Here is a 16,402-nt window from a genome sequence, read left to right as displayed (position 1 = left end):
GAGAGATACTCAATTGGCTATAGCTAGTTTTTTTGAAGAACTTTAGAATAAGCACCCATAGAGGTACTAGAACGCGTCTTTACTAAGAAACTCCCTCTATTCTCTGTTGATGTACAAAGAGGATCGTATTTTATTTAAAACTGTTGATTGGTTTAAATTCTTGTCAATCAACCTCGGTCCAGGGTCGTTCAGGTCCTTTGAAACGGAACTGCTTCCGGTTCTTCAAAGAATAGATTGAAACTTCTATAAGGGATCCTCGGGACGGCCAACCCTGACGTCACTCCATTGAAGTGCAGGGCACACCAAGGCAGGGTACCCAAATGTGAAATCTTATGTTTATTTGACTCTGATGATAAAGAAATAGAAAATATTCCTGTAAAGACTGTGTTAAATATTTAGGAATACATCTGTCAAAAAACACTCAGTCAGACAACATTTGAATTTCTCTCCTAAAATTAAGAAAACAAAAAATATAGTTAATAATTGGCTACAAAGAGATCTTCCTATACTTGGGAGAGTACTTCTGTCCAAGGCAGAGGGACTGTCTCTTTTTGTGTACCCCTCATTATCTTTATGTGTAAATCCTGCTACTTGTAAAGAGATCAATAAGACCTTTCTTGACTTCATCTGGAAAAATAAGTCTCACAAAATAAAAAAGTCAGTCCTTTCTAATAAAAGAGCTGAAGGCGGTCTGGAAGTGTTGGATTTAGTTGACATAAATAACACTTCCAAGATCGCTGGTTGAAAATATGTTTGATCAATACTGATTCAATATGGTATTTCATTCCAAATAATGTATTTAATAAGTTGGGAGGTCTTCAATTTTTACTGAAATGTAATTATATTCCTGAAAGATTTCCTGCTAAATTGGCTAATTTTCACCAACAAGCTTTAATGCCCTGGAAAATATGTTTCATACACAATTTCTCCCCTCATAAAGCTCTTTTGTGGAATAATTCAGACATAACTGTAAGGAATAAGTCATTGTTCTACCCCAGCTGGCATGAGAGCAATATTGACTTTGTTCTTGATGTTTTCAACAACAAGGGTAATGTTCTCACATATGAACAATTTATAACATTGAAAGAGTTTCCAATACCTTTCAGAGAGTTTATTTCTGTGATCAAAGCCGTTCCCAGTGGTCTAACTACACTAATGAAAACTCATCTTAGCTTTGGTAATGATTACACAATTTATCCAGAACTCAGATTAGAAGGAGTGGGCTTACTTGAGAAATCTTGTTGTAATAAATATATAGGACAAATTCTTCATTCACAAAACCAACTTACACCGAGAGGAACATTTTTCTGGAACATGCTTATTCCTGACATTGTCTGGAAAAATGCATGGTTAAGGGCTTACAAATATTGTATACCAAACAAAGTTAAGGAAGGGCACTTTAAAATTTGACAAAAGACATATCCATGTAATTCTATGATATCCAAATTTGTGGATATTGATGATATCTGCATTTTCTGTGAAAATGTCTCACTTGTTCTTTGAATGTAGATTTGTGTCAGAATTGTGGGAAAATCTTGCAAAATACTTATTTAACATTATGAACACTACTCATGTTTTTGACATGAAAGATATAATATGTTACTATTACAATGATAACAAGACCATTGAAAGGATTGTGGTTTTTTAAATTCTTGTTGCCAAATACTTTATACACAAACAAAAATTCTATACCAAAATTACCAATTTCTTTGATTTAATTTAATTATCTTGTTAAGACATTATCCCTAGTAAATAACAACAAGAATAACATCTTCCTGAATCATTATAATTCGATTTTTGCACTAAAATTGTTTATTTTTATTATTATTTCATTTATATTTTTTTGTACGTGTGAGTATTTTCTTGTTAATACCTGTGCTTTGTTTTGTTAGACATGTTTGATGTAGCAATGTAAGTTGATTTTTGTATTATGAATAATATATATATATATTTTTTTATGTATTTAAAAAAAACGAAGTTAGGGTACCCCTACAAGCGGCCCGCAGGCCAAATGCGGTTTTATTTGCCCCCAAGCTCCTAGTGATTTTAATTGTGGAAATCTGTTCCCAAGTATTTCCACACATAATAGAGAGACAGATGATGATATACAAATGTAAGCGCAGCTTTAAATATGATGTATGTTTGTGCTCCTTGCGGTCAATCTACAAAAGTGTAATTGTGTTCCGCACCGACCAGCCGCTCAAGAAAAAAATCGTCCCTTGCTTGAATCTAGTTGATGATCCCTGGGTTAAGGTAAGCGTTAGGGTTAAGTAAGGGTTATGGTAAATGTTAGTCTAAGGTTAGGGGTTAAGGTTTAGGGTGGCGACGTCCCAAGGATACCAGATAGCACGATCCTTGGAAAAATTAAGGTGGCCACCGCCATGTTTCAGAATGAAATATGTCCAAAACATTACATGTAATATTTCCGTATAGCAGTGTTTACATTTCATAAATTTTTCTTTATTTTGAAATAATACTTTTTGGTTGATGACACTACAGCGTGAGTTGTATTTGCTGTAAGTAGCTAGTTACGTCTATTTACCCATAGACTAACGTATTAGCTAGCGCTAGCTAGTAGCACGCTATCCGAGGGAAGGAGCGGAATATCGGCCTTACGCGTGCCAAGTATTTGGACATTTAGCTAGTTGACTCAAAAGCTTTTTGTAAGCAACGTAAATACACATTTCATTAATGCATGGTCAACGCTGCATAGTTGGCTAATATAATGCTCGACCGTAGCATTATAGTTAGCTGTATCACATCTGAGTTAGGACAAGGCCGTGCAAAACCTAAGCATAGTTTAGCTACTGTAGCTACAGCTCATTTGAAAATATAGGCAGCCTAATTGTTTATTATGCTGCTGGTTATGAAGGTGGTGTTAACTAGTTAGCTGCATAATATGAAATGGCTCGGCAGCTATTATTACCTAGCTAGCTAACGTTAGCGAGCTCAAATAGCATTGTTACATTGTCTTAAATTCTGCAAACAACATTGTTAGTAAGCTAGCTAGATGCTCAACTGCGTCTGTCAGTGGATGTCTTTCTTTATTTCTTTACCAAATAAAACACGTCAAATATAACTAGCTAGCTTGCATGATGGAACTCATTCATGAAAGGCTACCTTTGCCAAGCCATTCACTGATCTTTGCCATAGCTGTCAAAATGAAAAGTAATGTTACAGCGTCAAATAGCTACAGTTATTATGTACAGAATTATTCTTGGTTGACATTGATACAATATGTCAATGTTTGATTGAATGATACATATTTGCATAGTTTTGACCATTAAAATATGAAACCAATATTGGCTAAATGATTTGATGATAATGTCTACCCGCTGCAGGTATTGTTTCCCATAAAGTAACAGTGTTACGCAATGCACCATGGGAGTGGACAACAGCAAATGCAACGGCAACTTCAGAGATCCAAGTCCATCACTGGATCTGAAGCAGAAGACCACCAGCAGCAGCAGACCATGGCAGTTACTCAACAGCAGGCAACAGCCAACCACCCACAATCACCTGTGACCACGTTTGCATCTGCAGCCAGCCCTTCAGCCCCCAAGTCACCCAACTACCAGATAATCATGAGCCGCAGCCCTGTCACAGGCCAGAACATGAACATCACCTTACAAAATGTCAGTCAAATGGTGACGGGCAACCAACAGATCACCCTCACCCCGCTCCCCCTCCAGAACCCAGGTTCTCCCGGCTTCCAGCACACAGCTCCGCAATGGAGGTTTGAACATATCCAAGTCACCTCACCCCTGCCCCAATCCATGCAGCCCCAAAGTCCCACCCAGCACAACCCAGTACCCCTCCATCGACCTGGGGCACCCGGAGCAGGACTGAGTGTGTGTGGACAGAGCCCAACACGTTTTGTTGATACTGGCATGCTTGTGAGACAAATCAGTCTTGGCAGCCCATCTGGAAGTGGCCACTTTGTTTACCAAGAGGGGACAGGGTTGACACAGCTGGCTCCAACCACAGCTGGGCAGGTGCAGCTGCAACTGTCCTCCCCAGGGGCACCAGGCTCTGTGCGGGAACGCAGGTTGTCACAGCCCCATTTACAGACTGGAGGCACCATCCACCACCTTGGACCTCAGAGTCCTGTGGTCAGTGGCACTGCTCTGCCCACACTGGGGAGCCCAGGCCACATCACCACCTCCAACTTGCCACCTCAAATCAGCAGTATTATCCAGGGGCAGCTGGCGCGTCCCATGATATTTGAGAAGACTCTTGGTGTGGTAGCTGGAGTGGGGACAGCTGCCACAGCATCTTTCAATATGCCTTCCACCATTCCTCCTTCCAGCCCTTCTCTCACTAACCCTCCCCAAGGCATCCCCAATCCCCCCCTCACACCTACCGGCATGAGCATGGGCTCCATCAAGAAACAGATACCCAAAAAGCTGGAGGAGATTGCACCTTCCAACCCAGAAGTGGCCCAGCTGAGGAAGCAGTGTCTGGAGCACCACACTAAGAAGATGGAGGGTCTGAAGGAGGTCTTCAAAGACTACCTGATTGAGCTGTTCTTCCTCCAGCACCTCCAGGGGAACATGATGGACTATTTGGCTTTCAAGAAGAAGCCCTGCGTCCCGCTTTTCACTTACCTGAGGCAGAACGACCTGGACCTTGAGGAGGAATCGGAAGAGGAGGAGCAGTCAGAGGTCATCAATGACGAGGTACCGTTACAGAATTGATTGATATCTTGTTGTATTGTGTCTTAAAGTCCTATATTCAGAACCCCTCGGCTTGTTATCCTGTGTTTAGGCTACATGAATCTAGTTCAAATCTCTGTGCCACTCCCAGGTCAAGGTTGTCACTGGAAAGGATGGACAGGCGGGGACACCAGTTGCCATAGCTACACAGCTTCCACCCAATGTTTCAGCAGCATTCTCTTCCCAGCAGCAGTTCCAGGTGAAGAACGGTGATGGGGCACCAAGTGACTGCAACCTCTATAACCAGAGCGGATGGAACGGATTTATCGTTGTTTTAAATGTTTCCTTTTTTATCTCTTGGAAGACCATTTTTGATCTCTTGTATCCAAGCTCGTGTTAACCCTTGGATATGTCTCCTCAGGTCCACCTGGGAGCATCAGGCAGCATGACAAACCCAGGGGACATGGATGCCTTTAAGAGGCAACAGGCAATGGCACACGCAGGTAGGGCAAGGACAGCACACTCCCGTGGCCTTTTTGTTGGTTTGTTTCCTCCCCCTTTTCGTTCTTTTTGTTGTTGTTTTTTGTTTTGTTTTCTTACCTCAAATTGCTTCTGCTTTTAGATATTTGGCATCTTCTACTAGCGCTGTGTGTAGAAGTCTTAACCCGAGGAAGGAGAGGTGGTCTGTATGGTGTACAGAAAGTAATTGCTGTTTGCCGAGTGTCTTTTTCTCGTTATGAGGGTATTGTGTGTTTTAAATCCCAGATCAGGCTAAGAGGTCCCGGATTGAAGTTGGTCGCCATAGAATGATTTTCCAGCATCCTGGTGTTTTAGGATCACCTGGCGTTCCACTCCAGCAGCTTATGCCGACAGCGCAAGGTAGGAGTGCTACTACCAGGCCGTTATGTGTTCTGTTCAATGCTGCTGGACGTGTCATCAATCCTATGAGACAAACTGAATTCCAACAGCGTCCCATTGTCTCCAACGAAACCTCAAAGCAGCATCAACAAAGTGATCTTCATCCATCCGCTGGACAGACAACCCAGGAAGTTCAGGCATAGCTCTCCCAGCACTCTTTCTTTCTCTAGAACAAGGGATAACATGGGGAAGAAGAAAAAAAAAAGTCTGAAGAAAGGAGTAGCCTCACTGGGAAGATGCCATGTCTTATGATTTGACTTTTATGTTTTATTGATCATCCATCTCCATCCGTTTCTATTGTCAAATGTGTTCTTCTCAAGCGTCTGTTTGGACGGACTTTCCTGTGCCGTTGGAGCTTTGGCTAATTCGCAAGCGGATCACGGAAAGTAAGAAAGGAGGAACCCTGGGAAAAAACAAAATGTATCTTTCCAGTGGGGCATGTTTGCTCATTCGGTGATTGCTTTTTTGTTCTTCCTTTTTTATACTCATAATTCTCATCCCTCTGTCTCCTGCACCCCCCTCCCTCTCCGTTGTCCATCATTGCATTGTCAACATGGATTCACAATGCATTTCAATACTAAATTCAGTTATCAGTCATCAAGAGCATCCGTTGTTTCCTTTTCTTGTTCCATCATGCTCATCCTTTGTTGATTTCCCCCATATGTTTCCATGGCATACCGTTCTGACTTGGCCTCTTTCCCCCAGTTGTAGTAGGAAGGAGGGGAGCCGTGTGGAGGAAGCTTGATGCAGTCATGACATGTCACAGGTTGGCGTGGTGTATGTCAGGGCCAGGTGTTGATGTGGTCTAGGGGATGATGTGAGTGATGGTCAGGGAGGTAAGACAGGTGCTGCTCAGTCTGTGTGCACAGCTCCGCTCAGCCCTGCTGTCTGCAAGATCACATGTGTGTCCTCCTGCTCACTCCTTTGCTTTGCTTTGCTATAGTCTGTGACCACAAAACTAGAGGCAAGTATTTGCCAGCATTCCAGCTAGGCATGACATTGCTTCATGCATGCTGAACATATGGTGTTTTTGTGATGGTGATTGCTCAATTTATTTTCTATTTTCTTCCCCTCTGTTTTATATTTTCAATATTTTCTGTTTCATTTGATTTTGAACCCTTTCTTCTCAGTCCCTCTGCTGAAACTGTTTATGCATGATTAGTTCTGCTGTTTTAATCACATTCTCTTCTCTTAACATTTTAAAGATAATGTTTTTATTTTTGCATTAACAAAAGTAGTATTTTATTTGAAGGACATGTAGATGATCACATTGATTTGTTTCTTCTGTAACCATTGTTCTTTATAATTTTCATGAATGTTCTCTCTTCGTCAACAGTAAGAAATACACTGCTGTTGACTCATAGTACATCCAATTGAGATGTTCTGGGTCGCTGGTACCATAGATGGAGCAGTAAACACTATCGTTTTAGAATCAGATGATCACGTTCAGTCAGTACTGAAATGTATTGGCTTAAGAATGAGGCACAAAATGCCCTTTGGCCTGAGTACTGCTCAGTCCCCCTTTAGTGCTCACCTGAATCTCAGTCCAGTGCAGAGTGTAGTGTTTTTAACAGGCCATTATTTTAGAGAGAGCAGGATTGGTATGGACAGAGAAACAGTAACTCACAGCCACACCTTGTTATTCTTTCCCTCTCTCTGCTCCGCTCCTTGTTTTCCCCATGACTTGGTTACTGTGCACCAGGCGGGATGCCCCCCAACCCACAGTCAGTTCAGATCCCCGGGCAGAAGCAGAACCAGCCACTCTATGACCCGTCTAAAGGGCCTCCGGTGCAGAACGCTGCCAGCCTGCACACCCCTCCCCCCCAGCTGCCAGGTCGCCTCCCACAGGGCGCCCTCCCCATGGCAGGCCTGCCCATGGCTCTCTCTCAGCAGTCACAGCTGTTGGAGAGCTCAGCCCAGGCCACCAACCTGCTTCAGGCCCAGGTGAAAGTGCAGGGGGCCGGCCCCATCATGGCTCCAGTAAACCACCACACACAGCTCCAGCAGCAGATGCAGTCTGGCCTTCACCTCCAGATGCAGGCTCAGCAGCTACAGCAGCCTCAGCTCATGCTGCAGCCAGGACAGGCGGTGAGTCCAAAGGATAAAAACATTGCATTTTTTTGGTTGTGTTCATCGGTTTGTAGATCAACGGTTTGCCTTCTCTCTCTCCTCCCTTGATTAGACTGTGGCTCTTGCTCGTCCTGGAGCAGAGTCCAACCAACCTGGCCAAAGAATGATGATCAACTCCCTGTCTAACCCCTCCATGTCTCCTGCCCCCCTCAATGTCCCCAACTCACTCCCTTCCCCCCACACCATTAGCCCCCTCCGCCATCCCGGGTCCAACATCACCCCTGCCACACAGTCCAAACTGGCCGGGCCCAACAGCACCTCTACTATCAAAATGGGTGGCTTTGGTCAGGGCTCAGGTATGCAGTCATCAGAAAGGAGCTCACAGGACAAACAAGCTGAGCAGACCAAACTGGTGAGGAGTTGGTTCAGAAAAACCTATGACTCTGCAAGAGCTTTTGTGTTCAGACTGTGTTTCATACTCTTTCAGGTGCTTTTATGTTCAGACTGATCAGGTGCTTCAGTGTTCAGACTGCTCATAATGTGACCTCTGACCCCCCAGGAGAGCCAGGTGCACCAGCGTATCTCTGAGCTGAGGAAAGAGGGCCAGTGGTCAGCCAGCAGGCTGCCCAAGCTCATGGAGTCCTCTCGGCCCAAGTCCCACTGGGACTACCTACTGGAGGAGATGCAGTGGATGGCAGCTGACTTTGCCCAGGAGAGGAGGTGGAAGATGGCTGCTGCCAAGAAGGTATGATGCCATAGTCCTCTTGGTGTACTGTTACTGCAGTATTGTTAAGATTTCAGTACACGATCATAACTGCATATGACATTCCCCATTCCCCAGCTGGTTCGCACCTGTTCCCGTTACCATGACGAGCAGAAGAAAATGGAAGCGAAGTTCAAGAAAGAGGAAGAACTGCGGCTTCGTCACATTGCTAGCACCATCGCTAGAGAGGTGGAGTTCTTCTGGTCCAACATTGAGCAGGTAAGTTTCTCTTGATGTGAAAACTGTTCCATTGTTGTCCTTATTCATTTCAAGAGTGTGATCCACTCTGTCCATCCTAATTCATTTGTTCCATTTGGTTTCTCTCAGGTTGTGGAAATAAAACTACAGTTTGAGATTTATGAGAAGAGACTGAAAATGCTCAGCCTGCAGAGAGCATCGAGTAAGGGGGAGAGTTTATTTAAGAGCCTTTTGAAATGGTTTTACTACAAGCTAACTTTCATATAATATCTATTGAATATATTGGTTATTCCTTGTGTCACAGGACAAGATGTTAAACCTACTCTGCCGACAGCAGATAGAGCTGAAAAAGACGTAGGTGCTGCATTGACTTCCTGGCTCTTGTTGTCCAAATTATCCAGACATAATCTAATATTTTTTGGGGGTGGTATGACACTTATTTAAAATGTATCTTATTCACAGGGACCCACTATGTCATCAAGGAAGCTAAAGTCCAGCACTTCATTGGCTGAAGAAGGTATGTGTCCAAAATATACTGAACAAAAAATATAAACCCAACATGTAAAGTGTTAGTCACATGTTTCATGAGCTGAAATAAAAGATCCCAGAAATTGTCCATATGCACAAAAAGCTTATTCTCTCAAATTTGTTTACATCCCTATTTGTGAGCAATTCTCCATTGCCAAGATAATCCTTCCACCTGACAGGTGTGGCATATCAAGGAGCTGATTAAACAGCATGATCATTACACAGTTGCACCTTGTGCTGGGGACAATAAAAGGCCGCTCTAAAATGTGCAGTTTTGTCACACAACACAATGCCACAGATGTGTCAAGTTTTGAGTGAGTGTGCAATTGGCATGCTGACTGCAGGAATGTCCAACATAGCTGTTACCAGAGAATAGAATGTTAATTTCTCTACCATAAGCCGCCTCCAACGTTGTTTTAGAGAATTTGGCAGTATGTCCAACCGACTTCACAACCGCAGACCACATGTAACCACGCCAGCCCAGGACCTCCACATCCGGCTTCCTCACCTGCGGGATCGTCTGAGACCAGCCACCCAGACAGTTGATGAAACTGAGGAGTATTTATGTCTGTAATAAAGCCCTTTTGTAGGGAAAAACTCATTCTGATTGGCTGGGCCTGGCTCCCAGAGAGTGAGCCTGGCTCCCAAGTGGGTGGGCCTGCCGAGTCATATAAAATTCATAGATTAGGGCCTAATGAATTTATTTCAATTGGCTGATTTCCTTATATGAACTGTAACTCAGGAAGATCGTTGAAATTGTTTCATTTATATTTGTGTTCAGTATAGATGTCATTTTGTTTAGGCTTTGAGCAGGTGGGTGCCAACAGGTGCCCTCTTGCATTGAACAGTTGTTTGAGCACAAGTTATCCTGTAACTTTTCTATGGCTGTGTTCTCTCTTACAGTTCAGGATGAGGAGAGCACCATAGAGGAGCAGGAAGCCATGGAGGTGACAGCTGATCAGAGGGCAGAGTTGGCCGATCTAGCTAAAGATGGTCAGCATGACATACCTTTTTCTCACCAGAACCAGTGATGGATTTAGCCCGATGACCTTTATTTAATGGTGTTTTCTTTAAAACATGTCATGTTTATAAGTACCCCTTGGGTTTTGTCTCTGCTAAGCCTTTCCTCTCTGTCTTGTACCGTTCTCAGCTGAGATGCCTCTGGATGCATTGGTGAAACAGTATGCTGGTGCCTACACTGACAACTTTGACTGGCCCCAGCCTGCCCCACCGAGTGATGAGGAGGACCGGGAGGAGACTGAAGGTACACTTAAACTCTACATGTAAACTCCATCTCTGTGTACCCGTCTTGCTCGGTGCCGTGTGATTGTTGATATGCCAAGATGATTAGTTTCAAAGCAAAAGGATTTGTGGACGGGTGGTGTTCTCTCTGTAGTGCTGATGTGGTTATTGTTCCATCTCAGAGATGGAGTCCTCTCTGGACAGCCCCCACGAGGCTGTAGTAATAGACTCTCTGCTGAGTGTGGACCAGTATCGAGGTTCTGACAAGGCCTGCCCCCCTGGTGCTGACGGGAAGCCTAAGAAGGACATAGCAGAGGTGGCAGCCGCCACAGAACTCATCCTACCCAAGGGCAGTGCCAGGACCACCTCTTCTGTGAGTCCTCACATCTCTGCCTCACACTGACCCAGTGGTTCACTGTTGGGTGTCATATAACCAGTTTGAGAATGAGAGGAATTTGGCAAGATTAATGAAATAACAAAATAGCTTATAAATTAAGTCTACAGTTAAGAGGACAGTTAGTGGGTTACTATGTACAGACAGGGAATCATTATGACCCTTTGCTATGTATCCCAGGTCCGCAGCCAGGCTCCTTTCCTGCTGCACGGATCACTGCGTGAGTACCAGCAGATCGGAGTGGACTGGCTAGCCAGCCTCCACAAGAAACACCTCAACGGCATCCTAGCAGACGAGACTGCACTGGGCAAGACCGTGCAGATTGTGGCCTACCTGGCCCATCTGGCCTGTCAAGAGGGTAATCTAACCTAATGCTGAAATAGGTTATTCAATGCTTCTTTTATGTTTCTGTATGTAACCATGTATGTAGACATTCATATAGACATATTTTAAATGTTTTAAATGTAGGTATCTGGGGCCCCCACCTAGTTGTGGTGAGGACGTGCAAGATGCTGAGCTGGGAGATGGAGTTTAAACGCTGGTGTCCTGGCCTCAAGATCCTCCTCTACCTTGGCAACAGACATGAATGCAGAGCAAAGAGAAGGGTAACTACTAATGATCTGTTTCAATAGGACCTTTTTCAATAGACAGATCCATGAGATTGAGTCCTTTCCAGCAGAGAGACTTTGGGCAGGACAGCAGCACCAAATGTGACACAGTAAATCATGGACACTTCTCATGAATACAGTGCCATAAAGATAAACATTTTCTTCTCTTTTTGTCTTATTTCAAAAAGCCCTTGTATACCAGTTTGTATTTGTCTGTCCGTAACTTGTCGTGTTGTTGATGTGTCTCCAGTGGTGGGCGGAGGCCAATAGCTTCCATGTGTGTGTGACGTCCTACAAGCTGCTGCTGAAGGACCAGAGCCACTTCCTGAGAAGGAGGTGGAAACACCTGGTCCTGGATGAGGTGCAGCTCATTAAGAACATGTCTGAGAAACACTGGGAAACCATCTTTGCTCTCAAGAGGTGAACAACTCTTATTTTAGATTAGCTCTGTGGTTACACCCAATCACAGACTGGTCTGCCGAGTGCTTTTCGGTGACCGCTTAGTTAGAATGAAATGAAGGCTAAACTCTGAAATGTGTTATTTTTTTACCTTGTGGTTTTCCATGCATTTTAAATTGTTCGCGACTAAGAGAAACAACTAAAACTAATGATGTGTTGTTGTGGTTTGTGTTTCCAGTCAGCAGAGGATCCTCCTGATCAACACTCCACTACACAACACACTGAAGGAGCTGTGGACCATGATCCACTTCCTCCTGCCAGGCATCACCAGACCCTACACAGACTTCCCTGTCAAGCCAGGCACAGACCAGAACCAGGACTACTGCCACAAACTGGTCATTCGCCTACACAGGGTCAGTAGGGGTACAACCAAACGCTCATCTTTCTAATCCTTGTGTGTTTAGAGGTTGTCAGTAGTCACTGATATCATGGATCTCGATGGCAGTTTAGTTGTGGTGTGAAGTTGTTTATCATTCCTAATGTGTGTGTTTCATCATTAAAGAAAACATCTTGCTTAACATTGGTGGTCAGTATGATTCCCATTTACCAGGGCATAGCTGTTCATACCTAGTTACCAATTGATCTGACATCCTTTCTCCTCTCCTCTCCAGATGATCCAACCCTTCATTCTGAGGCGCTGTAAGAGGGACGTGGAGAAGCAGCTCCCTAAGAAGTATGAACACATCCTCAAGTGTCGCCTGTCCAGCAGACAGAGGAGCATGTATGAAGATATCCTCACTCAGCCAGGGTGAGTCGGGCCTCCAGACACCACAGTTCCTTAGCCTAATGTATGGACAACCTGATTGCATTTTGTCCTATTCTTGTAGACTGAATATTTGAGCACAGGTTCAACGGTAGAAATGCATGATGATTCTTTGGTTATTAACAGAGCATGGTTGCACAGATGTTAAATTCACTTGCCCTGTTTCTGAATGTCTTGTCCTCTGTCCGCCCCTAGAGCCCAGGAGGCGTTGAAGCCGGGTCATTTTGTGAGTGTGCTGCAGGTGCTGCTGCAGCTGCAGAGGATCTGTAACCACCCAGACCTGGTAAACATCAGGGAGACCAGCAGCTCCTACGTGTGTTTGTCTCTGCAGTACAACACCCCTTCCCTGGTGCTGGGAGCCCTGCAGGAGGACCAACGCACGGTAGGACTAGGAGGGTGCCAGTACCACACAGCTAAAAACTCCTGAGGGTTTTTATTCCGATTATTTAATTTAATAATTTAATAAAAATAGTACTGCTCACCTGAATGACGTACAATGAAATTGATTAAATTGGTTTTGATTTATCTCTAGGTCTTTATCTGACAACTTAGTCTCCACCTACATTCAGAACACGCTTTCCTTTTGTCCTTTTCTAGAGCTTGGACCTGTCCCTGTTTGACCTGATCAGTAATGAGAACAGACTGACGCGCTACGAGACGGAGGAGGTTCTACCCAAACTCAAAGTCACCCGTCAGCTAATCGAGGAGCTCCACAGAACCCCGGACCCACCGGCCAGGCCCAAGCCCTGCAAGATCAAACCCATGAGGTCTGTGCGCTTTCTTTCACATCACATGGAAACCATAATACACATGACATGGATGATTACATTCTGTTTCTGACGAAAATGCCGAATGAAGTATATTTTTGAATTCTCACAGCGCTAGGCTGACTTGCTTGACCTTTTCATTGAATCTATGATTTGATTGACAGGTTGTTCCAGCCAGTGCAGTATGGTACCAAGCCAGAGGGTCGTCTAATGCCCATGAGTAGTACTGTGGGTCAGCAGCGTCCTCCAGCCACCACTACCCCCGACACCTCCACCGCCCCTCAGTCAGCCCAGACCAGGGGCAAGTCCCCAGTCACCACCACTACCGCCACACAGGGTAAGACCTCACTATAGATCCCTATAACAAGGGTGCACCTTGGTATGCACAGGGGTTCACACTGTTTTCAAGTTGAATAACTTGATGGCGTAAATCAAACATTTATCTTAATGTGTTTTGATAATTGCAGTTGATTATTTACAGTATTTTTGCAGTGTGTATCACACAGATAATCGCATGATGCTACCATGTAATGGCATGTGTGATTTTAGTCTGTCATGACACTAACAACTGCATTTTAGTGAAGTTAATTAAACTAATTGCATATTGTGTCATTACCGCCGTTTTACATTTTGAAATTGTCTGGTTCATGCACGTGTAACTTTAAAAGATGGGGTCATCAATGTCATTTTGGAAAAAAATCTACAAAACATTTTACTGCTCCAAATGTATTCTGAAGCAGGGAAGTCGAAGGTGAATATGTTATTATATTGACATCCTCTTTTGACTCTAAACCAGGGATGGGCAACTTTGATGGGGGTGGGGGCCATCAAAAATGGGAACTCTCCATGAGGGGATGCCGTGGCTCGCGGGTGTGCATACATGAGGTCAGAGCCGGCCCTAACTGTTTGGGGACACTAAGTGAAATTTTGCAAGCAACATATTTTAGGTGCCTCCTAAAGAGGGAAAAAAGTTAAGGTGTGAGAGTCAATTTCCTGCAAATCTACACATTTTTAAAACAAGTGCTGCAATTTTACATATTTTGCTATGGAGTGGAGAGAAGATTTAGCAATTTTATAACTAATTTCATGCAATTCTACTCATTTTGCCATGATGGCGGAGAGAAAAATGTGTAGTTTTATAGCCTATTTCCTGCAAGTCAACACATTTTACTGACATGGGCTACTTATTTGACTGTCAGTGACTGACATAACAAGAGAAAGACTGCTGATTCACAACCACATTTTCAACTTGCACTTTGTGTATTATACTATTCTAACTCTCCACAGTACGTTGAGACACTGGACTGAGTTCCATAATCAAAAAATGATAATAATTGGAAATTGATCTGCGGGCCTACAAAAGGGGGTCTGCCAGTTGCCCATCCCTGTTCTGGACCTATCTATCCCAGACCGGTATAAACCAAACCTATGTGATGGACCCACCACCCTCGGGTTGTGCTGTTGAATTAACTGACACGTTGTTTCAGTCCCTTCCTAACAGTTAGCCCATTCCAAACCCCCTTGTACTTCACAGTGGCTGGGACGGCTATTCAGAAAGCCCAGACTACCTCTGCAGCCACCGGCACCACTGGGTCTGCTGTAGGCTCCTCTGGGAGCGCTGCCACTGGCCAGCATGTGGTGGGGACTGTGGCCCTGGGCCAGGCTCTGTGTGGCGCAGCCCAGCCCACTCTGCCTGGCATTGTCCAGGTCCACAGGCCATCCCTAGGCCCCACCCATGCCATCCAGCCCAGCCTGGTTCCACAGAGGCTGGTTCTAACGTCCCAGGCCCAGGCAAGGTTGCCTAGTAAGTGGCCCCCTCCCCTTCCTCCAACGTTTCCCTCCACTTTCGGCTCAACAGATAGGGCTGCTCTGACAACAGGCCTCTCTCTCTCTCTGGGACACTGCTGATGTGTGTTTGGGTCTTGGCTTTTAAAGAAACAGCACTTCTTTCTGTGTAAATACAAAAATCTATGTCATTGTGGAATTATAGTATTAGAATATTATTATAATGTTAACAGTATTGTTTGATATATTTTTAAAGGTAGAAAACATATTCAGGTTTACAGCTATGGCATTTCCATTGTCCTATTTTACTGCAGCGTATCACTGAGTGAAGATAAAAAGCACTTTAAAAATGAGAACTACAGCCACGTCAGCAGCATCCCCAAACAGCCCCCTCAGTATCTCTTCTGAGACCTGCATGTCCACAACCCAACGTCTGCTGCCATGATAGACCACTCAAGACTGTTTTACCCATTTGAAAATTATATTCCCCCACCCCTAAATATTGGTTCTCCATTTTATTAATATTTTGCCTCTTATCAGCTCAGCTGCAGGAAGGGATCCTAAATCTTTGGTTCCTCTGTTTGTTGATGTCGTTTTTTCTGTTTAATTTGACTCTGAAGTAGAGGTCGACCGAAAATGATTTTTCAACGCCGATACCGATTATTGGAGGACCCAAAAAAGCCGATACTGATTAATCGGACGATTTAAAATAAATTAATATATTTTTTTTTTATGTATTTGTAATAATGACAATTACAACAATACTGAATGAACACTTATTTTCACTTAATATAATACATCAATAAAATCTAGACTCAAATAAATAATGAAACATGTTCAATTTGGTTTAAATAATGCAAAAACAAAGTGTTGGAGAAGAAAGTAAAAGTGCAATATGTGCCATGTAAGAAAGCTAACGTTTAAGTTCCTTGCTCAGAACATGAGAACATATGAAAGCTGGTGGTTCCTTTTAACATGAGTCTTCAATATTCCCAGGTAAGAAGTTTTAGGTTGTAGTTATAGGAATTATAGGACTATTTCTCTCTATACCATTTGTATTTCATTAACTTTTGACTATTGGATGTTCTTATTGGCACTTTAGTATTGCCAGTGTAACAGTATAGCTTCCGTCTCTCTCCTCGCTCCTACCTGGGCTCGATCCAGGAACACATCGACACCAGCCACCTTCGAAGCAGCGTTACCCATGCAGAGCAAGGGGAACAAATACTCCAAGTCTCAGAGCGAGTGACGT

The 16,402-nt window shown here is 43.9% G+C and overlaps 1 protein-coding gene across 2 annotated transcripts in view; it reads left to right on the top strand.

Moving 5' to 3' along the window:
- Positions 1-2,359: 2,359 nt before the first annotated feature.
- LOC139389256 (E1A-binding protein p400-like) overlaps positions 2,360-16,402 on the top strand; it is a 28,083-nt gene continuing 14,040 nt past the window's right edge. The window contains exons 1-23 of one of the 2 annotated variants that reach the window (XM_071135800.1): positions 2,373-2,516; positions 3,342-4,679; positions 4,807-4,914; positions 5,077-5,158; positions 7,276-7,661; positions 7,756-8,055; positions 8,203-8,388; positions 8,485-8,625; positions 8,734-8,806; positions 8,909-8,958; positions 9,067-9,121; positions 10,036-10,125; positions 10,283-10,396; positions 10,557-10,747; positions 10,949-11,126; positions 11,237-11,373; positions 11,627-11,796; positions 12,014-12,188; positions 12,447-12,583; positions 12,794-12,980; positions 13,196-13,365; positions 13,530-13,702; positions 14,900-15,169. In XM_071135800.1, coding sequence (XP_070991901.1) covers positions 3,375-4,679; positions 4,807-4,914; positions 5,077-5,158; positions 7,276-7,661; positions 7,756-8,055; positions 8,203-8,388; positions 8,485-8,625; positions 8,734-8,806; positions 8,909-8,958; positions 9,067-9,121; positions 10,036-10,125; positions 10,283-10,396; positions 10,557-10,747; positions 10,949-11,126; positions 11,237-11,373; positions 11,627-11,796; positions 12,014-12,188; positions 12,447-12,583; positions 12,794-12,980; positions 13,196-13,365; positions 13,530-13,702; positions 14,900-15,169 — 4,678 coding nt within the window. In that variant the 5' untranslated portion in view covers positions 2,373-2,516; positions 3,342-3,374. Of the gene's footprint in view, positions 2,517-3,341; positions 4,680-4,806; positions 4,915-5,076; positions 5,159-7,275; positions 7,662-7,755; positions 8,056-8,202; positions 8,389-8,484; positions 8,626-8,733; positions 8,807-8,908; positions 8,959-9,066; positions 9,122-10,035; positions 10,126-10,282; positions 10,397-10,556; positions 10,748-10,948; positions 11,127-11,236; positions 11,374-11,626; positions 11,797-12,013; positions 12,189-12,446; positions 12,584-12,793; positions 12,981-13,195; positions 13,366-13,529; positions 13,703-14,899; positions 15,170-16,402 lie in introns of both variants that reach the window. The other variant, XM_071135801.1, reaches the window with a different exon arrangement.

Source organism: Oncorhynchus clarkii, chromosome 30 (genome assembly GCF_045791955.1).
Source record: "Oncorhynchus clarkii lewisi isolate Uvic-CL-2024 chromosome 30, UVic_Ocla_1.0, whole genome shotgun sequence".
NCBI classification, from domain to species: Eukaryota; Metazoa; Chordata; class Actinopteri; order Salmoniformes; family Salmonidae; genus Oncorhynchus; species Oncorhynchus clarkii.
Note: the sequence above shows the minus strand (reverse complement) of the source record. Positions and strands in the feature narration are given on the sequence as shown.